A 17,408-nucleotide genomic window follows, 5' to 3' on the forward strand; every position below is an offset into this window, starting at 1 on the left:
AACCTGGGACTTCTGGGCATGCAAGAGTGCTTTCACTGATTTATATCTTCCCTTGCCTGGTTTATCTTGTTAAAAGATAATCCTGGGGGGCCAGGTGGTGGCGCACCTGGTTGAGCGCACATGTTACAGTGCGAAAGGACCCAGGGTCAAGGCCCTGGTCCCCACCTGCAGGAGGAAAGCTTCATGAGCGGTGCAACTGGGGTGCATTGGATCGACCTTCTCGTGGTGCATCCCATTCATTGGGGAAACTGACGATCCTTCCTAGCCGACTGAATCCACATGGATCCCAGTCACTTTCAAAGCCATTTAACTGGCTACGGAAGAAGGGCAAACGCTAGAAGAAAAAGTGGTGCAACAGGGCTGCAGGTGTCTGTCTGTCTCTCTCCCTCTCTATCTTACCATCCCCTCTCAATTTCTGGCTGTCTCTATCCAATAAATAAATAAAGCTAATATAAAAAAAATTTAAAAAGGAACATTAAAAAAAAAGATAATCCTGGTTTCTTTGGGAGAATATCTGTAGTCAGAGTCTAAAATGCATGTCAAAACTAGTTAAAACAAACACACTAAACAAAACAAAGCCAAACACCTTGGTCAGTTCTCAGCCCTATCTTGTCCTCTAGTCCGAGAGGAAACCGCGCCGGTCCACGAGAGGGCGCTCTCAGCGCGGCCGGGTGCTCAGAACGCGCGGCTCAGCGCTCTTCGTTTCTGCGGCAGAATCTATCGCTTCCGGGAGCGGCCCGCAGCCGCCGACTTCCTCTCTATCCGCCCGTCTCTGTGGTCGCCGGGCCCCGCCCCGCCCCTCTCAGGCGGCCCCGGGCCGCGGACTCCGCCCGGAGCGGGCAGGCGGGAGCGGCGGCGCCGGGGTCGGGCGAGCCGGGTCATGGCGGCCCCCGGGTCCGCGCCGCGGGCAGGCGCCAGGTGAGCGGGGCGGCGGGGGAAACGGGCTGGAACTGTGAGCGGTGCGAGACCTCTGATGACACTATTATCTGCTCCTGACTCTCGATCCCATTTCGATTTCTTTCTCGGACATCTGCTCTGGGGTATTAAATGAGTGCTCCCCCCCCCCAATATATTTATTTATTGTGGATAGAGACAGAAATGGAGAGGAAAGGGGAGATAGAGAAGCAGAGAGACACCTGCAGCCCTATCTCACCACTTGTGAAGTGTCCCCTCTGCAGGTGGGGATTGGGGGCTTGAACCCGGGTCCTTGTGCACTGTGATGTGAGCGCTTAACCAGGTGCGCCACTGCCTGGCCCTGTTTTAAGTGAGTGTTTTTACATTCCACCTTACAGCAGTTTGCTTGTATGTTATCTGGAAAGAGTGGTTTTGAATTTAGATAAATAACCTGCCATTTAGGATTAAGGAGATAGTATAATGGTTATGCAAAGACTTTCTTGCTTGAGACTCTGAGGCCTCAGGTTCAATCCCTAGCACCACCGTAAGGTAGAGCTGAGCAGTGCCCTCATCTCTCTCATTCTCTTTATCTGTCTGTCTCTCTCCTTTGTTAAAATAAATGAATTTAAAAAATAACGTCACCATCACCATCATTGTTATTATTTTTAAAGACTTTGTTTATTTATTAGTGATAAACATAAGAGGAGAGAGAAAGAACCAGGCATCACCTTGGTATATGTGCTGCCTGGGATTGAAATCAGGACCTCATGCTTGAGAGTCCGATGCTTTATCCACTGCGCCACCTCCCGGACCACCATCATCATCATTATTTTACCCAGCATTGAGTTGTTGGCGACCATCCGTGCAGTACATCACCATCATCATCATTATTTTACCCAGCACTGAGTTGTTGGCGACCATCCATGTGTATATCATCACCATCATCATCATTATTTTACCCAGCACTGAGTTGTTGGCGACCATCCGTGCAGTACATCACCATCATCATCATTATTTTACCCAGCACTGAATTGTTGGCGACCATCCGTGCAGTACATCACCATCATCATTATTATTTTACCCAGCATTGAGTTGTTGGCGACCATCCGTGTGTATATCATCACCGTCATCATCATTATGTTACCCAGCACTGAGTTGTTGGCGACCATCTGTGCAGTACATCATCACCATCGTCATCATTTTACCTAGCACTGAGTTGTTGGCAACCATCCGTGTGTATATCATCACCATCATTATCATCATTTTACCCAGCACTGAGTTGTTGGCGACCATCCGTGCAGTACATCACCATCATCATTATTATTTTACCCAGCATTGAGTTGCTGGCGGCTATCCATGTGTACATCATCACCATCATCATCATCATTTTACCCAGCACTGAGTTGTTGGCGACCATCCGTGTGTACATCATCATCATTTTACCCAGCACTGAGTTGCTGGTGACCTAGTCTTCACTAGTGTGCGTGGCGTTGCACCTGCTGAGTGCATTAGCCAGTTTCCTTAGCCATTCCCAGAGCGGGACACAGATGGCTTCCAGTTTGTAGTCACCACCAATGCTAGTGCATGTCTCTCTGTGGACACGTCCCCCCCCCCGTTATTCACACGGGGGTAGAATACTAGTTTATACTTAATGCTGCTAACTTTTGTTCCCTGGCATAGTCACATGAACAGCGAAGCATGAAGGTTCGTTTCTCCACATCACCGCAATGTCTGGCTTCATTTGTTTTCTTTTTTTTAATCATCATTTATTTATTTATTCCCTTTTGTTGCCCTTGTTGTTTTATTGTTGTTGTCGTTGTTGTTGGATAGGAGAGAGAGAAATGGAGAGAGGAGGGGAGACAGGGGGAGAGAAAGACAGACACCTGCAGACCTGCTTCACCGCTTGTGAAGTGACTCCCCTGTAGGTGGGGAGCTGGGGGCTTGAACTGGGATCCTTAAGCTGGTCCTTGCACTTTGCGCCACATGCGCTTAACCCACTGCACTACTGCCTGACTCCCCTCCCTTCGTTCTTTTAAAAATGTATTGAATTGGGTGACAAAACAGCTTACGTAGGTAGTGTGCTGCTTTCCCTTGTGCGCGTCCCAGGTTTGAGTCTTGCGGAAGCGTCAGTGCTGTGATCTCGTCCATTCTCTCTCACTACCTGTTTCTCTCTCTCTGAAAAAGTCATCCTGGAGTGGTGAAGCTTTAGTTATGACAAAATATTTATCTATTTTGTTAAATTATGTTTGTTTGTTTGTTTGATAGAGACAGCCAGAAATTGAGAGGGAAGGGGGTAATAGAGAAGGGAGAGAAACAGAGAGACACCTGCCACACTGCTTCACCACTGGCAAAGCTTTCCCCTTGGGGCGGCTGGGGACTGGGGACTCAAACCCTGGTCCTTGAGCATTGCAACATGTGCGCCCAGTCAGGTGGGCCACCACCTGATCGCTAGCTTTTTTTTTTTTGTAGCAGAATACACATTCTGTACAAGTACACATAGGACATTATCTTTGTTTTTAAATATTTTTATTTATTCAGTATTGGGTACAAAGATAAATTGAGAAAGGAGGGGGAGAGAGACAGACACCTACAGTTCTGCTTCACCTCTTGTGAAGCTTCCCCCTGCAGGTGGGGGCTGGGGGGCTTGAACTTAGTTCCTTGTACATTGTAATGTATGCGCTTAACCAGGTGTGCCACCGACTGGCCCCGATATTTACCTATTTTTATGAGCAAGAGAGAGACACACAGGGAGAGATGAGAACGCCACTGAGTTCTGGCTTATGGTGGTGCTAGGATTGAAGCCTCAATCCTCAGGCTCAGGCATGTACATTCTGTGCTACAACATGTCGAGGTATTTCCCCCGGCCCTGAATAAAATACTGAATTCTGATTTAACTAAATCTACCAATATTCCTCTGAGTTGTTCCATCTTTGGTCTCCTAGTGGAGAAATAAATACCTTCCTACTTCAGCATAATTGAGACATCTTCATTCAAAAGTTCTACATTTCCATCTGTCAACTAGTATATTTTTTTCACACTTTTGGATAGGACAGAGAGAAATGGAGAGAGGAGGGGAAGACAGAGAGGGGGAGAGAAAGATAGACACCTGCAGACCTGCTTCACCGCCTGTGAAGAGACTCCCCTGCAGGTGGGGAGCCGGGGGCTGGAACTGTGATCCTTACGCTGGTCCTTGCGCTTTGCACCACCTGTGCTTAACCCGCTGTGCTACCACCGACTCCATTTTTTGTTTGTTTGTTTAAAGCTTCTCTTTTATAAATGGTTTGAAATAGTTACCTAAATTTTTTCTCTGGAATTTTCAATGATTAATTAATTAATAGTTAAAAATTAGAGAAGCTGTTTAATGTAGTTAGGGCACATATTCTTAGAGCCAGATTTGTAAGCCCTCATCAACTTAGAGTACAAGTAACGTAACCTCTCACCTCACTTACTTACCCAGAAAATAGCGTGTGTCTTCATCTCTTAAGATTGTGGTGATTAAATGAGTTAATTCACATAAAACACATGTGGAATATGCTGGTTGTACACATGGTATCACAAATGTTGGCAATTAACTAGTATTAACATGTCCTTTTATGCTCACTTAATTTCTTTAATTATCTTTATTTATTCATTGGATAGAGACTATCAAAAATCAAGAGGGGAGAGGGAAGGAGAGACAGGCAGACAGACACCCGCAGCCCTGCTTCACCACTCGCAAAGCTTTCCCCCTGCAGGTGGGGACTGGGGGCTTGAACCTGGGTCCTTACTGTAACGTGCAGTCAACCAGGTGTGCCACCACCTGGCCCCTCGCTTTTGTGATGTCCATCTATTATGTGCCCAGGCAAACATAGGTCTCTGTCTGCTTTCGTTTGTTTTAGTTTCTAACCCACTGGTCTTTGTTATTCAGCTCTGTAATACACATCTTAATAAACTGGTGGCTTACATCTTATCATCCTCCTGTTCTTCACAATTACCAAAGCTACTCAGGGGTTTTTGTATGTCCACATAAATTTACTCAGAGAAGTCCTGCTTTTGATTGGCTTTCATTTTTATTTATTTATTTATATTTTAACCAGCTCTGGCTTAAGATAGTGCAGGGGATTGAACCTGGGATTCAGAGCCTCAGACATAAGAGTCCCTTTGCATAACCAGTATGCTATCTCCACCGCCTTTGGTTGGTTTTCACATTGAATTCATAGACGACATTCAGAGTCGTACGTGAGGTCTTGATAATGTTGAGTGATGCCAGCTCCTATCTATTGGAGTCTTCCTTTATATGGCTTTCGGAAGCCAGTCCTTCGGCAGGGCTCAGACCCCTGTACGACAGTGTCTTGACCACTGCCCTCTTGGGTGTCTTTCTTTTTCTCTTGCCTTGCTTCTTCAGGCCCAGGCTAGATGTGCAATTTCTCAAGCGGTTCCTACAGATACAGAGGGTTTTATTTCCCTCTTGGTCATCACAGAATGCCTTGATGTTCCTGACCCTTTTGTGTGTGGCCCTACTGGGTGAGTGAGTGAGCCCAGACTTTGAGGGGGAGGACAGTCCTGCTGGGGGGTTTCTTCCTTCCCTCTCTTTTTAAAAATACTTATCCCCTTTTGTTGCCCTTGTTTTATTGTTGTAGTTGTTATTGTTGTTGTTGGATAGGACAGAGAGAAATGGAGAGAGGAGGGGAAGACAGAGGGGGGAGAGAGAGACAGACACCTGCAGACCTGCTTCACTTGTGAAGCGACTCCCCTGCAGGTGGGGAGCCAGGGGCTCGAACCGGGACCCTTATGCCGGTCCTTGCGCTTTGCGCCACATGGGCTTAACCTGCTGTGCTACTGCCCGCCTCCCCCTTCTTTCTTTTTGAACCTTATTTATTTATTGAGAGAGAGAGCGTCACCCGGACACGTGGTACCAGGGATGGATCTCAGGACCTCATGCTTACAAATCCTGTTCTCTTCCCTGGCACTACTCTCTCGGACCACTCGGGTTGATTAGATAAGACTCACGAGGAGGCCCTCCTGCTCCTTTCTTGTGCTTCGTCAATGATTTCTGACTCCTCTCTCCCCCAGAACAATTGGTGATCTACCAGGTTGGCCTGATTCCCAGTCAGTACTATGGAGTCCTGGGAAACAAAGACTTGGATGGGTTTAAGAGCCTGACGTTCCTGGCTGTTGTGCTCATCGTCCTCAACTCCATGGTAAGATCTTCTCCTGTGTCTCTGTTCCTCTCCTGGCCAGTTTGAGAGGAAATGCAGAGAGACTTTCCACCAGGAAGCAGGAGCCAAGCTAGGAGGGTGTGTTCCCTTCCTTTTCCTGTAACTTGTAGCTCTTGCTCTGGGCCCACTTGGAACCAGTTCCTTGACTGTTTGAAGCTTTAGGCATGAGGATTTGGTTTAATTCAATATTTAGTAGAGATAATTACTGAGCTTTGCCGTCTCCGAATTCTTGCTTCAAGGAGATCAAATGAACTGTTTATTTACTTTTACTTTTTTTTTTTTTTTTCTTTTTTAATGAGTTCACTATTTAGCTCTGGCTTTTATGGTGCTGGGGATTGAACCTGAGTCTTCAGAAACTCAGGCATAAAAGTCTTTTTGCATAATCACTATACTGTCTTCTCAGTCCTACGTCTATTTCTCCTTCTCCTCTTCCTCTTTCTTCTTCTTTAAAGATTTTATTTGTTAATGAGAAAGATAGGAGAGAGAGAACGAGAACCAGACATCACCCCCGTGTGCTGCCAGGGGTTTAACTAGAGACCTTTTGCTTGAGGGCCCCATGCTTTATCCACTGGGCCACCTCCTGGACCACCTACTTCTACTTATTAAAAAAAAAAACAACTTTTTTTTTTCATTTACCAGTGGGGGGTGGGGGCACTTCACACGAGGCAGAGAAGAGAGAGACAGAAGTCAGCACCACTTCGCTACATACGTGACACAGCTTGAACCAGGAGCCTCAGGCATGAAAGTGATACTCTACCAGTTTAGCTATTTCCCCAGTCACAAAAAGAACTTTTTTTTTTAAATAATTATTGCCACCAAGGTTATCACCAGGTCTTGTAATTTCTTTTTTAAATTTTTATTTATTTATTATTGGATAGAGACAGAAAGAAATTGAGAGGAGAGAGGGAGAGAGACAGAGAGACACAAGCAGCCCTGCTTCACCACTTGTGAAGCTTTCCCCCTGCAGGTGGGGACCAGGGGCTTGAACCTGGGTCCTTGTGCACTGTAATGTGTGTGCACTTAACCAGCTGTGCCACCGCCTGGCCTCTTACCATGGTTTGACAAATCCACTACTCCTGGTGACCATTTTTTTCCATATATATATGTTTTTTTTTTTTTTGATAGGACAGAGAGAAATTGAAGGGGAGAGATAGAGACAGACAAAGAGAGACACTTGCAGCCCTGCTTGACTGCTCATGAAGCTTTCCCCGTGCAGGTGGGGATCAGGGGCTTGAACCAGGCCTTATACATGGTAATGTGTGTGCTCAACTGGGTGTGCCATTGCCCAGCCCCTTGTTTTGATAGCAGATCACTTTCTTAGGAAAATAATCATCTGTAGGACAGCTCTTGTCACTTAAGTCCGATTTATTCCCATCTTCCTGAGATAGGTGTCTGCACATCACTGCCAGCACCAACTCACATCCACCTCCTCCACGGGGCACTGAGTCCCCAGTACTCTCAGCCTCCACGTCAGAGCCCTCGGCTCTGTTGCACGAGAGGACAACTTGTCCGAGTTTCACCCTGTGTTCTCCCTTTCTTATTCCTGAAGTTCCACCTATGTAAGAGAGAAAAAACAAAACCACTTTTTAAAAAATTTATTTATTTTATTCCCTTTTGTTGCCCTTGCTGTTTTATTGTTGTAGTTATTACTGATGTCGTCGTTGTTGGATAGGACAGAGAGAAATGGAGAGAGGAGGGGAAGACAGAGGGGGAGAGAAAGACAGACACCTGCAGACCTGCTTCACTGAGTGTGAAGCGACTCCCCTGCAGGTGGGGAGCCGGGGGCTTGGGGGGGTGGAGATCATAGTCCAGTCTTTGCTCTTTGCGCCACCTGTGCTTAACCTGCTGCGCTACCGCCCGACTCCCTCAAAAACACTTTAAAACTAGGAGCTGAGAGAGCCAGGTGGTGACGCACATGCTACCACATTCCTTGGGGTTCGAGCCCTCACCTCCCCACCTCCCCACCTGTGGGAGGGAACGCTTCACAAGCAGTGAAGCAGGTCTGCAAGTCTCTCTCTCTCTCTCTCTCTCCCTGTCTCCCCCTCCTTTCTCAGTTTATCTCTGTCCTCCTATCCAACTATCCAATACAAAAAAAAAAACAAAAACAAAACAAAACAGGAATTGTAGGCAGAGCTGATGCCCCTCTGGGTCTGAGACTGTAACACTGCCGGCACCGGCACCGGGCACCCCTGCAGCCTTGCACTTGCTTCTGTTTTGCAAATGCTCTCACGCTTTTCTCTTGTCAGCCCTTTCAGGTCCTCTTCAGTTTTCTCCTTCCCATCTCCTCCACCAACTCTGCCCTTTGTACTTAGTAACAGCTGGAGCCTCTCTGCTGCAGCTCTCTTCACACTCCAGTCCTGTCTGGTTCCTTCACAGCCTGTGAGCTCACTGCTGCCCCCTGGTGCTGAGCACACAGGAGCCCCTTCCTTCATGGTAAGCAGCAAGAGTTGGGCTTTACTGCCTGCTTTTGTGAGGGAAGCCACTTCTCACCATACTTTGCTGATGGTTCCTTGCCTTCTCCTCTAATTAATGGTGCTGGTGGGGTGGGGAAGGGAGACAGAGATAAAGATAGAGACAACCAGAGCCTCCGTCAGTCTGGCACATGCAGTGCCAGGGATCAAACTCAGGAGGGACTCATCCTCTCAAGTGCTGTACCACTTCCCCAGCTGCAAGTGACTTGAATGCCATTTATTTGTTTGTTTATTAGCAAAGCACTATTCAGCACTGGTTTAGGGGTGGGTGCTGGGGATTGAACCCGGGACCTCAATGCCTCAGGCTTAAAAGTCTAATAAAGGGAGTCAGGCGGTAGTGCAGCAGGTTAAGCGCACGTGGCGCAAAGCGCAAGGACCAGCGTAAGAATCCTGGTTCAAGTCCCCGGCTCCCCACCTGCAGGGGAGTCACTTCACAGGCGGTGAAGCAGGTCTGCAGGTGTCTGTCTTTCTCTCCCCCTCTCTGTCTCTCCCTCCTCTCTCCATTTCTCTCTGTCCTATCCAACAACAATGACATCAATAACAACAACAATAAAAAACAACAAGGACAATGAAAGGGTAAATAAATATTTTTTAAAAGTCTAATAAATAAAATATATTTTTAAAAAAGGCAGGGGGAGACAGTGGCAGTTAAGTGCATACATTATCATGCAAAAGGATATGGGTTCAAGCCCCTGGTCCCCACGTTCGGGGAGGAAGCTTCATGAGCAGTGAAACAGGGCTGCGGGTATCTTTTTCTCTCCCTCTCAATCTCCCCCTTCCCTCTCAATCTCACTCTGTCATATCAAAAAAGATAAACAAAAATTTAAAGGGTGGGGTGGGGTGGGTGGTTGCACATTGGTGGGTACACATATGACTACACTCAAGGACCTGGGTTCAAGCCCCCAGCCCCCATCTCCAGAGGGAAGCTTCATGAGCAGTAGAGTAGTACTGAAGGTCTCTCTCTCTCTCTCTTTTCTGCTTTTCTCTGTCTCTGTAAGAAAAAAAAAAGAGTAAAATAGAAGAAAGGAAGCGACTGGGAACAGTGGAGTGGTGCAGGCACAGCCTCGGCAATAACCCTGGTGGCAAATAAAAGAGAAAAGCTAAGGGCCGCAGGTGCGGGGAGGGCTGGGTGGCACCGTCTGTGGTAAGCTCTTCAAGCTTCCCTGAAAGAACGAGCACCTGAGCGGTGTGTGTGTTGGGGGGGGGGCTGTGACCTGACACTGTAAACTGTAAACAGGCAGAAGCCGAGTGCACAGAGGTCATTGGAACGGGCTGGGCCGTCCGGCCCCAGGCTCTGGGCCGAGCTTTGCAGGCGAGCGGCAGCCTCACCAGTCCCTCCTCCCTTCTCCTTCTCTCCCCTCCAATGCACAGCTGAAGAGCTTTGACCAGTTCACCTGCAACCTGCTGTATGTGAGCTGGAGGAAGGACCTCACCGAGCACCTCCACCAGCTCTACTTCCGGGGCCGCGTGTACTACACCCTCAATGTGCTGCGGGATGACGTGGATAACCCGTAGGCCCCCCTCGGTCCTTGCCGCCTCCGTCTGTCTGGCTCAGCCCTGGGAGGGTCCCTGTGGCTACCCCCTTGGGGCCCATTGCAGTGATCTAGATCAGATCGTGGGGGTGAGGGAGGGGTGGGCAGGGTACAAGACAAGAAAGGAAGCAAAAAAAAAAAAAAGGAAGCACTCCCTTTTAGCCATTTTCTTATCCTGGGCTTTCAAGTCAGGTTTCCTCTGAAGAAAGCTTCCCTGCTGTACTAGACAAAGCTAGAAAGCCAGCTCCTGGATTTGCAGCGATGAAAAATTATCAGTCTCGAAATCAAATTCCTATGCTGTCACCTATTCACAGCTCTCTTTCCTTTCTAATATTTTATGTACTTATTGGATAGAGTCAGAGAGAAATTGAGAGGGATGGGAGATATAGATGGAGAGAGAAAGAAAGAAAGAAAGAAAGAAAGAAAGAAAGAAAGAAAGAAAGAAAGAAAGAGACACCTGCAACACCGCTTCATCGTTCACACAACTTCCCCCCATAGGCTGTGGGGGAGACCAGAGCCTCGAACCCAGAGCCTTGTGCATTTTAACATGTGCAATCAACTGGGTGTGCCACCACCCAGACCCTCCAGCGAAGATTTCGGGAAGACTTCTGCCTCTTCCCTTTCCCTTCTAGGCCTCTTTTCCTGTTCAACCTGTCAGAAGTTTCTGTAGCCAGATAGTCAAAATGATTGTAAAAGAGAAATTGGGGGAATTTTTTTTAGAGTTTAATTATTCATTTATCGAGAGAGGTAGCAAGAAAGAGGGAGAGAGCCAGAACATCACTCTGGCACGTGTACTGCCGGGAATCAAACTTGGGCCTTCATGCCTGAGTGCCCAGTGCCTTCTCCACTGTGCCACCTCCTGGGCCACAGCATCGCTTTCTGGACTGTCCAGAAAATCTGTTTATATTTGCACATTTCCCTTTGAAATCTGCTTTGTTCTGCTTCAGGACCCTTAGATGCTGGAACTTCTAGTACCCACTTCTCCTGAGAGGTAAACAGAGGCTCCCTCAGCAGAAACTGCTTTCTAGAACCCTCCTTTAAAAGCCTTGAGGGTCTTGCTACCTCAGGGAAACCCATCTTCCGTAAGGCTGTTGCTGACAGCATCACAAGGCCAGGCCAGAATGAGGGGTGATGGGAAACGCTTACTGTCTCCCTGCTGACGCCTGGCCCCCAGGTCCAGCTCCTCATCTTTGCCGTGGTTACAGGGACCAGCGCATCAGCCAGGACGCGGAGCGTCTGTGTCGGCAGCTCAGCAGCATGGCCAGCAAGCTCATCATCTCCCCCTTCACCCTGGTCTATTACACTTCCCAGTGCGTCCAAAGGTGAATTCTCCCCTCCTCCTGAAGCCCCTTCCTCTCCCAGCCAGGGGTCACTCATCTTCCTCCCTGCTCCTCAGCCCCTCATCTCCCTTTGCCCCACAGCGTCTGGGATCCTGGCGCTCTCTGCTCTGACAACATAAACCTGCTACTAGGTGCTGCCTGGCGGGAGCAGAGGCCCCCGAAGGCTGCTGGGGTTGGGCAGCAGAGGGGTCAGGTGTTGGGGCTGAGACCTCACGCGCTCTCCGTCTCTCTCCGCCTTCCAGCACGGGCTGGCTCGGGCCTGTGAGCATCTTCGGCTATTTCATCCTGGGGACCATAGTGAACAAAATGCTGATGGGCCCCATTGTGGCGAAGCTGGTGCAGCAGGAGAAGCTGGAAGGGGATTTCAGGTGTGTCTCTCCGGCCTTGAGGTTTCTGGGGGGAGTCTAATGGTTATGGAGCGAATGGCTGTGGAATAAGACTGGCCATGTGTTCATTCCAGCTGTGCCAGTTACTAACTACTTAAGTAAGTAAATGCTCTTGGGCTTAGCCTCTGGCCTCTCTAAACTTCAACTTCCTCACCTTTGACATGGGAATGTTGAGGGCTGGGGAAATACCTTGGATAGTGCGCTGCTTTGCCACGTGTGTGGCCTAGGTTTGAGCCCAGCCCCCTACCACACTGAAGGAAGCTTCTGTGCCGTGGTCTGGGTCTCAGTCTCTCTCTCTCTCTCTCTCATTCTTTCTGCTTCTTCCTTGTGCTGAGGAGAAAGCGTAATGGTTATGCACAAAGACTTTCATGCCTGAGATTTCATAGTCCCAGGCTGAAACCCCTCAATATCATAAACCAGAACTTGTAGTCCGCGAGGTGGCGCAGTGATAAAACACTGGACTCTCAAGCAGGAGGTCCTGAGTTCGATCCCCGGCAGCACATGTGCCAGAGTGATGTCTGGTTCTTTCTCTCTCCTCCTATCTTTCTCATGAATAAATTAATAAAATCTTTAAAAAAAAAAAACCCAGAACTTATTGCTCTGGGGAAGAAAAATAAATAATTAAAGAATAAGTACATAAGGGCAGGGGTAGATAGCATATTGGTTATGCAAAGAGACTGTCATGCCTGAGGCTCCAAAGTCCCAGGTTCAATCCCCTGCAGCACCATAAACCAGAGCTGAGCAGTGCTCTGGTAAAACAAAACAAAACAAAACAAAAGCCAAGAATACATAGATAAAAATCAAGTGGGATGTTGGGCGGTAGCGCAGTGGGTTAAGCGCAGGTGGCACAAAGCATAAGGACCAGTGTAAGGATCCCTGTTCGAGCCCCCGGCTCCCCACCTGCAGGGGAGTCGCTTCACAGGCGGTGAAGCAGGTCTGAAGGTGTCTGTCTTTCTCTCCCCCTCTCTGTCTTCCCCTCCTCTCTCCATGTTTCTCTGTCCTATCCAACAATGATGACAATCATAAAATAATAAGGGCAACAAAAGTGAATAAATAAATAAAATTAAAAAATCAAGTGGGAATGTCGCCTATCAAGAGAACCACGAGGAAGATCGGTGAGGATGAGAATGTGTGAACAGCCCTGTGAATAGGGTCTGTTAACCATCGTCCTCATCACCCGTTGGCCTTTTCCCATGCTTCTGGTCCTACCAATATTTCTTTTAGTTTTCTTCGTTCTTTTTTTTTTTTTTTTTTAAAGAAGTCTCCCCACCAGAGCACTGCTTAGCTCAGGCTTACCGTGCCTGAGGCACCCAGGCTAAGAGGCTGAGCTGGCTTCCTGGCTAGAGCTCGTCTTGGCCCAGGGCTTCTCTGGCTGTGAAACGGTAGGCCAGCACTGCCCATTGTCAGCACACGCTTCCCTTCGGCCCTCCCAGGTTCAAGCACATGCAGGTCCGCGTGAATGCCGAGCCTGCCGCTTTCTTCAGGTGAGTGGAGCAGGGGTGGCACCCCTCTGCCTTGTCGGAGTCCTTGTGGAGAAGGAGGAGTTGCCTGCACTGACCACTGCGCCCAGCCCAGAGCCCTCACCCTTGGCTGTGGCCCCACCATCTTTGTCTGCCTCTTCCTTCGCCTCAAGGATGCGCTTCTGAAGTTGGTAGTGGCAAGCGTGGGGCCTAGATTTGTTTCAAGGATGAAGTGAATCGAGAGAAGAAGGCTTCTTGACTTTGCTAATGACTGTAAAGCGCTGCTTTGGCTTGTTTTTCTGCTAGTTCTTGATGGCCTAGGCTGATGGCTGCTCGCTGTAACGTGGGAGAGAGGGAGGGAACAGGGAATCTCTCAGGAAGTCAGAAGACCCGCTTCCCACAAACACCAAATATCTGGTCTTCTGGCAGCATTGTGAAATCACATTCCTCCCCTCGGGTGGAGACTCAGCCCTGTACTCTGCCTTGTGTGGGGCCTGCCTGCTTAGTCACTGTTTGCACAGTTTAGGCCGGGCCCAGAGCTGGAAGGCACAAAAGAGACTCCCTGAGCCATCTGTGTTGAACAGATTTAGTTAGTAGCTCTGGGGCCTCTGCTCTTCAGTCAGTTCTGCTGCCATTTGCAACTTCCACCACTTGGAGGCGCCAAGCAAGTGATAGTAGATACACTAGAATCTGAGCTGCAGTTTGGTCGGCGGCTTGTGCTAAGTCATTTGTGGACTCCGCAGCCTCTGCTCATCCAGCTCTGAGCTCGAGGGAGAGCAGGTTGGTTCTGGGAGCGGCGCATGGCTTCTGCTGCAGCCTCCCTCGCTTAACCCTCTGCAAAATCTGAACGACACCCACTGTCTTTCCCCCTCATCCTGCTCATCTGGGGAATTCCTGTCCGCCCTGGCAGCGTCCAACAATCTCCGAGGAGCCTTCCCAGACCCCCTTGGTGGTCAGGCTTCTGTACTGCCAGAACCCTGCAAGCGCGCTGTGTGATCCTTTCCACATTCCGGGCAAAAGAATGAACATTCCTGCCTCACCCCACCCCCAGCTCGCAGCACCTCGAGGACAGTCACTGTTTTATCTGCCTCTTCATCTGACTGGCTGACTAGCATAGAACCCGTCCCCAGGAGACGGCTCTGGCGTGTTTGTCTGATCACAGCTGTGACTTACTTAGGGCCCATTATGGGCCGGGCACTTTAGATTCAGGAAATCCCAGCCTGACCAGTCATGTAGATATTACCAGCTCCGACCAGTCATGTAGATATTACCAGCCCGACCAGTCATGTAGATATTACCAGCTCTGACCAGTCATGTAGATATTACCAGCTCCGACCAGTCATGTAGATATTACCAGCTCCGACCAGTCATGTAGATATTACCAGCTTTGACCAGTCATTACTAGCTCCGCTCTCCAGAAGAGGAGACTGAGAGGGCTTGAGGCAGCTCCAGAGCCAAGATAGGAAGCAGGTCTGCCCCCGTCCAGAGCTGACATCCTTTCCTCCCTCACCGCCGTGGGGAAGCAGAGAAGGGAAGCAGAGAAGGCACTGAGTGGGTGCTAGCGGCAGAAAGATGTCTCTGGTCAAGCTCGACTTGATGGGATGGGATTGGTCCTTAGAGGAGGGTGTGGTGAAGGAGATAACCCCAGGGACATGCCAGCCTTTCTTGCCAGAGCCGGGCATGTGGAGCACATGAGGACAGACCGCAGGCTGCAGAGACTCCTTCAGACCCAGAGGGAGCTGATGTCCAAGGAGCTCTGGCTGTACAGTAGGTGGATGGAGCCCTCTGAACTGCGAGAGTCCCTGCCCCCTTCATATTGCTTCCTGCTTGCTTTTTAAAATTTAATTGAAAAAAAAAAAAAGATTAACTGGAGCCAGGCAGTGGCACATCTGGTTAAATGCTCACATTACAGTGCACAAGGACTTAGGTTCGAGCCTTTGGTCCCTGCCATGGAGGGGGGGGCTTTATGGGTGGTGAAGCGGGGCCACAGGTGTCTTTCTCTCTCTCCTCTCTGTCTTTTCCATTCCTCTCATTTTCTTTCTGTCTCCAATAATAAGTCAGTAAATATATAAAAAGATTAAGTTAGGGCTGGGCAGACAATATAATGGTTCTGCAAAAGACATTCATACCTGAAGCTCCGAGGTCTCAGGTTCAATCCCCAGCACCACCTTAAGCCAGAGCTGAGCCCTGCTCTGGTCTCTCACTTTGAAATTTTATTTATTTATTCATTTATTTATTATTGGATAGATACATGGAGAAATTGGAAAGGAGAGGGAGATGGAGGGAAAGAGTCAGGGAGACACCCGCAGCCCTGCTTCACCACTAGTGAAGCTTTCTCCCTGCAGGTGGGATCAGGGGCTTGAACTCAGGTCCTTGTGCACTGTAATGTGTGCACTTAACCAGGCGCACCACCGCCTGGCCCCTCTCTTTTTCACTTTGTATCTCTCTTTCAGTAAATAAATAAATGAAATAGTAAAGGAAAAAAGATGAGTTTATAAGAAAAATAGAACCAGGACACGTAATGGCAGGAATTGAACTTGGGACCTCATGCTTGAGAATTCAGCACTTTAGCCACTACACTTCTTCCCAGGCCCGTGCTCCCCATTTCCTCCCCACATGAATACATCTGCTCCAGTGGGGAAATAACTAGGGTCAGCACGTGAGTGGCCCCAGGCCCTCACACAACTTCCCTCCGGCAGTCGGCATCAACACGTTTGACTATCTGGGCAGCATCCTGAGCTACGTGGTGATCGCCATCCCCATTTTCAGTGGCGTCTATGGAGATTTGAGCCCCACAGAGCTCAGCACCCTGGTCAGCAAGGTGAGAATCCCCCACACACACACCCCTGTGATCTCCGACACAGGCCCAGGCCTCAGTGCCCCAGGGCCTGGGAGTCAGGGCCCCACGTCCCGCGCTCTTCCTGTGCAGAACGCCTTCGTGTGCATCTACCTCATCAGCTGCTTCACCAGACTCATCGACCTCTCCACCACGCTCTCGGATGTGGCCGGTTACACTCACAGGTGAGGTCATGCCACCCCCCACACTTGCTCCTGAGCAGTGTGTGTGCCACTAGGAGGCGTGAATGAAAAAGGAACATGGGGGGAGTCGGGCAGTAGCGCAGCGGGTTAAGCGCAGGTGGCGCAAAGCGCAAGGACCTGGTGTAAGGATCCTGGTTCGAGCCCCCGGCTCCCCACCTGCAGGGGAGTCGCTTCACAGGCGGTGAAGCAGGTCTGCAGGTGTCTGTCTTTCTCTCCTCCTCTCTGTCTTCCCTCCTCTCTCCATTTCTCTCTGTCCTACCCAACAATGACGACATCAATAACAATAACTACAACAATAAAACAAGGGAAACAAAAGGGAATAAATAAATATTTTTTTAAAAAAAGGAATATGGGGCTGGGAGGCAGCATAATGGTTATACAAAGAGACTCATGCCTGAGGGTTCGAAGTCTCAGGTTCGATTCCCCATCATAAGCTAGAGCTGAGCAGTGTTCTGGTTTAAAAAAAAAAAAAAAGGAAAGGGAGAAATAAAAAGGAATCCAGAGCAAGATGGTGCACCACTGATTGAGCACACACATTACCATGCACAGGGACCCAGGATCAGGTCCCTGATCCCTATCTGTAAGGGAGAAGTTTCACAATCAGTAAAGCAGCACTGCAGGTGTCTCCTCTATCTTCCTCTTCCCTCTCAATTTCTCTTTGTCTCTATCCTATAAACAAATAAGGAAGGAAGGAGGAACCCCAGGTTCACCATGTCCTAGTGAGCATGCAATAGATAAACGGTTCCAAGTTCCACCTTCCCCTGGCCCAGCACAGACCTCCCTCAGATGACTTCACCCCTTCCCCAGGATCGGGGAGCTCCAGGAGGCTCTGCTGGACATGTCCCTGAAGTCGCACGATGGTGAGACCCCGGATGACAGCGAGTGGGACTTAGACAGGTGAGTAGAGGGCTGGCGTGTGGTGCCATGGTAGAGAACTCGGGCTCTGGACCTGCCAGCCTGGATTTACCCAGTAGCCCTGAGCCCTCGCTCCCCTAGCTGGGCAGCAGAGCCCTGCAAGGCAAGTGAGCTGCCATCTGTTGTATTAATTTATTGCTAAGCAGACTACACTCACCTGTCTCTGCCTGAGA

General features: G+C 49.2%; 1 protein-coding gene across 4 annotated transcripts in view; it reads left to right on the forward strand.

The window, feature by feature from the left end:
* Positions 1-744: 744 nt before the first annotated feature.
* The window catches only part of ABCD4 (ATP binding cassette subfamily D member 4), a 29,058-nt gene continuing 12,394 nt past the window's right edge, over positions 745-17,408 (forward strand). Inside the window, exons 1-11 of one of the 4 annotated variants that reach the window (XM_060175466.1) lie at positions 745-918; positions 5,279-5,397; positions 5,947-6,074; positions 9,935-10,074; positions 11,301-11,417; positions 11,678-11,803; positions 13,255-13,305; positions 14,954-15,048; positions 15,981-16,102; positions 16,211-16,302; positions 17,128-17,208. In XM_060175466.1, coding sequence (XP_060031449.1) covers positions 881-918; positions 5,279-5,397; positions 5,947-6,074; positions 9,935-10,074; positions 11,301-11,417; positions 11,678-11,803; positions 13,255-13,305; positions 14,954-15,048; positions 15,981-16,102; positions 16,211-16,302; positions 17,128-17,208 — 1,109 coding nt within the window. In that variant the 5' untranslated portion in view covers positions 745-880. Of the gene's footprint in view, positions 919-5,278; positions 5,398-5,946; positions 6,075-9,934; positions 10,075-11,300; positions 11,418-11,677; positions 11,804-13,254; positions 13,306-14,953; positions 15,049-15,980; positions 16,103-16,210; positions 16,303-17,127; positions 17,218-17,408 lie in introns of those variants that run through there. The other 3 variants (XM_060175465.1, XM_060175467.1, XM_060175468.1) reach the window with 3 other exon arrangements.

Source organism: Erinaceus europaeus, chromosome 16 (genome assembly GCF_950295315.1).
Source record: "Erinaceus europaeus chromosome 16, mEriEur2.1, whole genome shotgun sequence".
NCBI lineage: Eukaryota > Metazoa > Chordata > Mammalia > Eulipotyphla > Erinaceidae > Erinaceus > Erinaceus europaeus.